Source organism: Coloeus monedula, assembly GCF_965178545.1.
Source record: "Coloeus monedula genome assembly, chromosome: 33".
NCBI classification, from domain to species: Eukaryota; Metazoa; Chordata; class Aves; order Passeriformes; family Corvidae; genus Coloeus; species Coloeus monedula.
In genome coordinates, this window is record NC_138813.1 from 2724556 (window position 1) to 2730555 (window position 6000).

The 6000-nt window shown below is 41.4% G+C and overlaps 1 protein-coding gene across 1 annotated transcript in view; it reads right to left on the reverse strand.

Moving 5' to 3' along the window:
- Nucleotides 1-6000, reverse strand: part of CLPTM1 (CLPTM1 regulator of GABA type A receptor forward trafficking) — a 55923-nt gene that overhangs the window by 6837 nt on the left and 43086 nt on the right. The window contains 1 exon segment of the mRNA XM_082299643.1: nt 1743-1910. Coding sequence (XP_082155769.1) covers nt 1743-1910 — 168 coding nt within the window.

The following is a 6000-nucleotide window of genomic DNA, read 5'->3' on the forward strand; positions in this document are numbered from 1 at the left end:
TTGTTAAAAATGTGATGTTGGTTTTTTTCAAGTTAAATAATTGTTATAGATGTATCATGGTGTTGGTTTATTTTATGTTAAATAATTGTTAAAAATGTGTTGTGATGTTGGTTTTTTCATGTTAAATGTTATAAATTTTGTGATTTTTTTCATGTTAAGTAATTGTTATAAATGTATTGTGATGCTGGTTTATTTTATGTTAAATAATTGTTAAAAATGTGTTGTAATGTTGGTTTTTTCATGTTAAATAATTGTTACAAATTTTGTGGTTTTTTCATGTCAAATAATTGTAATAAATGTCTTGAGATAATGGTTTCTTTATGTTAAATAATTGTTATAAATGTGTTCTGATGGTTTATGTTAAATAATTGTTATAAATGTGATGTTGGTTTTTTCATGTTAAATAATTGTTATAAATGTATTGTAATGTTGGTTTTTTTCATGTTCAATAATTGTTATAAATGTTGTGATTTTTTTTCATGTTAAATAATTGTTATAAATGTCTTGTGATGTTGGTTTTTTTCAAGTTAAATAATTGTTATAGATGTATCATGGTGTTGGTTTATTTCATGTTAAATAATTGTTATAAGTGTATTATAATGTTGGTTTTTCATGTTAAATAATTGTAATAAATGTCTTGTGATGTTGGTTTTTCATGTTGAATAATTGTTATAAATGCGTTGTGAATATAACAATTATTTAACATGAAAAACCAACATCACAAGACATTTATTACAATTATTTAACATGAAAAACCAACATTATAATACACTTATAACAATTATTCAACATTAAAAACCATCGCAAAATTTAGAACAATTATTTAACATTAAAAACCAACACCACAACACATTTCTAACAATTATTCAACATTAAAAACCAACATCATAATACATTTATAACAATTATTTAACATGAAAAACCAACATCATAATACATTTCTAACAATTATTTAACATGAAAAACCAACATTATAATACATTTCTAACAATTATTCAACATTAAAAACCAACATTATAATACACTTATAACAATTATTCAACATTAAAAACCATCGCAAAATTTAGAACAATTATTTAACATAAAATAAACCAACACCACAACACATTTCTAACAATTATTCAACATTAAAAACCAACATCATAATACACTTATAACGATTATTTAACATTAAAAACCAACGTCATAATACATTTCTAACAATTATTTAACATTAAAAACCAACATCATAATACATTTCTAACAATTATTCAACATTAAAAACCATCACAAAATTTTTAACAATTATTTAACATAAAATAAACCAACACCACAACACATTTCTAACAATTATTTAACATTAAAAACCAACACCATAATACATTTCTAACAATTATTCAACACTAAAAACCATCACAAAATTTAGAACAATTACTCAACATTAAAAACCACCACCACACCACATTCACAACAACTACAAACAAATAATCCTCAAAACCTACCACTCCCAAAATCCCCCAAAACCCCAAAATTACAACTCAGAAACCCCAAAATTACAACTCAGACACAACCCAGGTCCCACCAACCACCCCAAGGTGGGTTCCTACCTTTCCTTAGGAGCCACCTTGGAAACCGGGACAGAGGGGGGAAAAATCCGGGAGAAGCCCCCGCCACCCACCCCGCATTGCCCACCCCCGGAATTCCCGGAATTCCCCGGAATTCCCGGGATTCCCCGGAATTCCCGGCGGGAATGGCGAGCGTACCGTCGCGCAGGCAGCCTATCCTGTACATCATGGGCATCTTGATGACGAAGGCGAAGAGGTCGTCGATGAAGGTGTTGAGGGCTTTGTAGGTGAGCATCCGCCAGGGCAGGTGGGCCACGGACTGCAGCTTGTAGTTGATGAAGAGCTGCGGGGTCATGGTGATGAATCCTGGGGGAAAAAACGGGATTTGGGAATGGTTTTGGGGAGTTTGACAAGGTTTTGTGGGATTTGGGAATGGATTTTGGGGATTTCTGAAGGTTTTTGTGGGATTTGGGAAGGTTTTGGGGGGTTTGGAGGGTTTTGGGGGGGTTTGGAGGTGAAGGTGTTGAGGGCTTTGTAGGACTGGGGTTTGGAGTTGATGAAGAGCTGCGGGGTCATGGTGATGAATCCTGGGGAAAAAACGGGATTTGGGAATGGTTTTGGGGAGTTTGACAAGGTTTTGTGGGATTTGGGAATGGATTTTGGGGATTTCTGAAGGTTTTTGTGGGATTTGGGAAGGTTTTGGGGGGTTTGGAGGGTTTTGGGGGGGTTTGGAGGTGAAGGTGTTGAGGGCTTTGTAGGACTGGGGTTTGGAGTTGATGAAGAGCTGCGGGGTCATGGTGATGAATCCTGGGGAAAAAACGGGATTTGGGAATGGTTTTGGGGGGTTTCGGAAGGTTTTTGGGGGGGTTTGGAGGTGAAGGTGTTGAGGGCTTTGTAGGACTGGGGTTTGGAGTTGATGAAGAGCGGCGGGGTCATGGTGATGAATCCTGGGGAAAAAACGGGATTTGGGAAGGTTTTTGTGGGATTTGGGAATGGATCTTGGGGATTTCAGAAGGGTTTTGAGGGATTTGGGAGGGTTTTTGGGGGGTGTGGAGGTGAAGGTGTTGAGGGCTTTGTAGGACGGGAGTTTGGAGTTGATGAAGAGCTGCGGGGTCACGGTGATGAATCCTGGGGAAAAAACGGGATTTGGGAAGGTTTTTGTGGGATTTGGGAATGGATTTTGGGGATTTCAGAAGGTTTTGGGGGATTTGGGAAGGTTTTGGGGGGTTTCAGAAGGTTTTTGGGGGGTTTGGAGGTGAAGGTGTTGAGGGCTTTGTAGGACTGGAGTTTGGAGTTGATGAAGAGCTGCGGGGTCACGGTGATGAATCCTGGGGGAAAAAACGGGATTTGGGAAGGTTTTTGTGGGATTTGGGAATGGATTTTGGGGATTTCTGAAGGGTTTTGGGGGATTTGGGAAGGTTTTGGGGGATTTCACAAGGTTTTTCGGGGGTTTGGAGGTGAAGGTGTTGAGGGCTTTGTAGGACGGGAGTTTGGAGTTGATGAAGAGCTGCAGGGTCATGGTGATGAATCCTGGGGAAAAAACGGGATTTGGGAAGGTTTTTGGGGGGTTTGGAGGTGAAGGTGTTGAGGGCTTTGTAGGACGGGAGTTTGGAGTTGATGAAGAGCTGCGGGGTCACGGTGATGAATCCTGGGGGAAAAACGGGATTTGGGAAGGATCTTGTGGGATTTGGGAATGGATTTTGGGGATTTGGAAAGGTTTTTGTGGGATTTGGGAAGGTTTTGGGGGATTTCAGAAGGTTTTTGGGGGGTTTGGAGGTGAAGGTGTTGAGGGCTTTGTAGGACGGGAGTTTGGAGTTGATGAAGAGCTGCGGGGTCACGGTGATGAATCCTGGGGGAAAAACGGGATTTGGGAAGGATCTTGTGGGATTTGGGAATGGATTTTGGGGATTTGGAAAGGTTTTTGTGGGATTTGGGAAGGTTTTGGGGGATTTCAGAAGGTTTTTGGGGGGTTTGGAGGTGAAGGTGTTGAGGGCTTTGTAGGACGGGAGTTTGGAGTTGATGAAGAGCTGCGGGGTCATGGTGATGAATCCTGGGGAAAGAACGGGATTTGGGAAGGTTTTTGTGGGATTTGGGAATGGATTTTGGGGATTTGGAAAGGTTTTTGTGGGATTTGGGAAGGTTTTGGGGGGTTTCAGAAGGTTTTTGGGGGGTTTGGAGGTGAAGGTGTTGAGGGCTTTGTAGGACTGGAGTTTGGAGTTGATGAAGAGCTGCGGGGTCATGGTGATGAATCCTAGGGAAAAAACGGGATTTGGGAAGGTTTTTGTGGGATTTGGGAATGGATTTTGGGGATTTCAGAAGGGTTTTGGGGGATTTGGGAAGGTTTTGGGGGATTTCAGAAGGTTTTTGGGGGGTTTGGAGGTGAAGGTGTTGAGGGCTTTGTAGGTGAGCATCCGCCAGGGCAGGTGGGCCACGGACTGCAGCTTGTAGTTGATGAAGAGCTGCGGGGTCATGGTGATGAATCCTGGGGGAAAAAACGGGATTTGGGAATGGTTTTGGGGGGTTTGACAAGGTTTTTGTGGGATTTGGGAATGGATCTTGGGGATTTCAGAAGGTTTTGGGGGGTTGGGAAGGTTTTGGGGGGTTTGGGAGGGTTTTTGAGGGGTTTGGAGGTGAAGGTGTTGAGGGCTTTGTAGGACTGGGGTTTGGAGTTGATGAAGAGCTGCGGGGTCACGGTGATGAATCCTGGGGGAAAAACGGGATTTGGGAAGGTTTTTGGGGGATTTGGGAATGGATTTTGGGGATTTGGAAAGGTTTTTGTGGGATTTGGGAAGGTTTTGGGGGGTTTGGGAGGGTTTTGGGGGGTTTGGAGGTGAAGGTGTTGAGGGCTTTGTAGGACTGGAGTTTGGAGTTGATGAAGAGCTGCGGGGTCATGGTGATGAATCCTAGGGAAAAAACGGGATTTGGGAATGGTTTTTGTGGGATTTGGGAATGGATTTTGGGGATTTCAGAAGGGTTTTGGGGGATTTGGGAAGGTTTTGGGGGATTTCAGAAGGTTTTTGGGGGGTTTGGAGGTGAAGGTGTTGAGGGCTTTGTAGGACGGGAGTTTGGAGTTGATGAAGAGCTGCGGGGTCACGGTGATGAATCCTGGGGGAAAAACGGGATTTGGGAATGGTTTTGGGGGATTTGGGAATGGATTTTGGGGATTTCTGAAGGTTTTTGTGGGATTTGGGAAGGTTTTTGGGGGATTTGGGGAGGTTTTTGGGGGATTGGGGAATGTTTTGGGGGATTGGGGAACCTTTTTATGGGATTTTAGGAACCTTTCTGTGGGATTTGGGAATCTTTCCATGGGATTTCAGCAACCTTTCTGTGGGATTTTAGGAATGTTTTTGTGGGATTTTGGGAACATTTTTATGGGATTTTCGGAATCTTTCTATGGAACTTTAGGAATCTTTGTGTGGGATTTTAGGAACCTTTCTATGGGATTTTGGGAACATTTTTATGGGATTTTAGGAATCCTTTTATGGGATTTTGGGAACCTTTCTGTGGGATTTTAGGAATCTTTTTGTGGATTTTAGGAATCTTTTTATGGGATTTTAGGAAGGTTTTTATGGGATTTTAGGAACATTTTTATGGGATTTTAGGAATCCTTCTATGGGATTTTAGGAACCTTTCTGTGGGATTTTTAGGAATCCTTCTATGGGATTTTAGGAACATTTTTATGGGATTTTTAGGAATCTTTCTGTGGGATTTTAGAAACCTTTTAATGGGTTTTTTAGGAACCTTTCTATGGAACTTTAGGAACCTTTCTATGGGATTTTGGGGACCTTTCTGTGGGATTTTAGAACCCTTTCTATGGGATTTCAGGACCCTTTCCGTGGGATTTTTAGGAATCCTTCTATGGGATTTCAGGACCCTTTCTGTGGGATTTTGGGAACCTTTCTATGGGATTTCAGGACCCTTTCCATGGGATTTTTAGGAATCCTTCTATGGAATTTCAGGACCCTTTCTATGGAATTTCAGGACCCTTTCTATGGAACTTTCAGGACCCTTTCTATGGGATTTTTAGGAATCCTTTTATGATATTTCAGGACCCTTTCCATGGGCTTTCAGGACCCTTTCCGTGGAATTTTCAGGAACCTTTCTATGGAATTTCAGGAACCTTTCTATGGAACTTTCAGGATCCTTTCTATGGGATTTTTAGGAATCCTTCTATGGGATTTCAGGACCCTTCCCGTGGCCTTTGGGGAAAATGGGGAAAAATGAGGGAAAAATAAGGGGGTCAGGGGAGCAGAGACACCCCCAAAAAAGTGAGGAAATGGGGGGAAAATGGGGGGAAACGGAGAAAAACCGGGAAAAAAGGGGGAAAACCAGGAAAAAAATGGGGAAAAAACCCAAGGAACAATGCAGGGGAAAATGGCAGGAAAAAACCCAAGAGAAAAGGAAAAAACCCAAGAGAAAACCGAACAAAACCAAGAGAAAAGAAGAAAAAAACCAG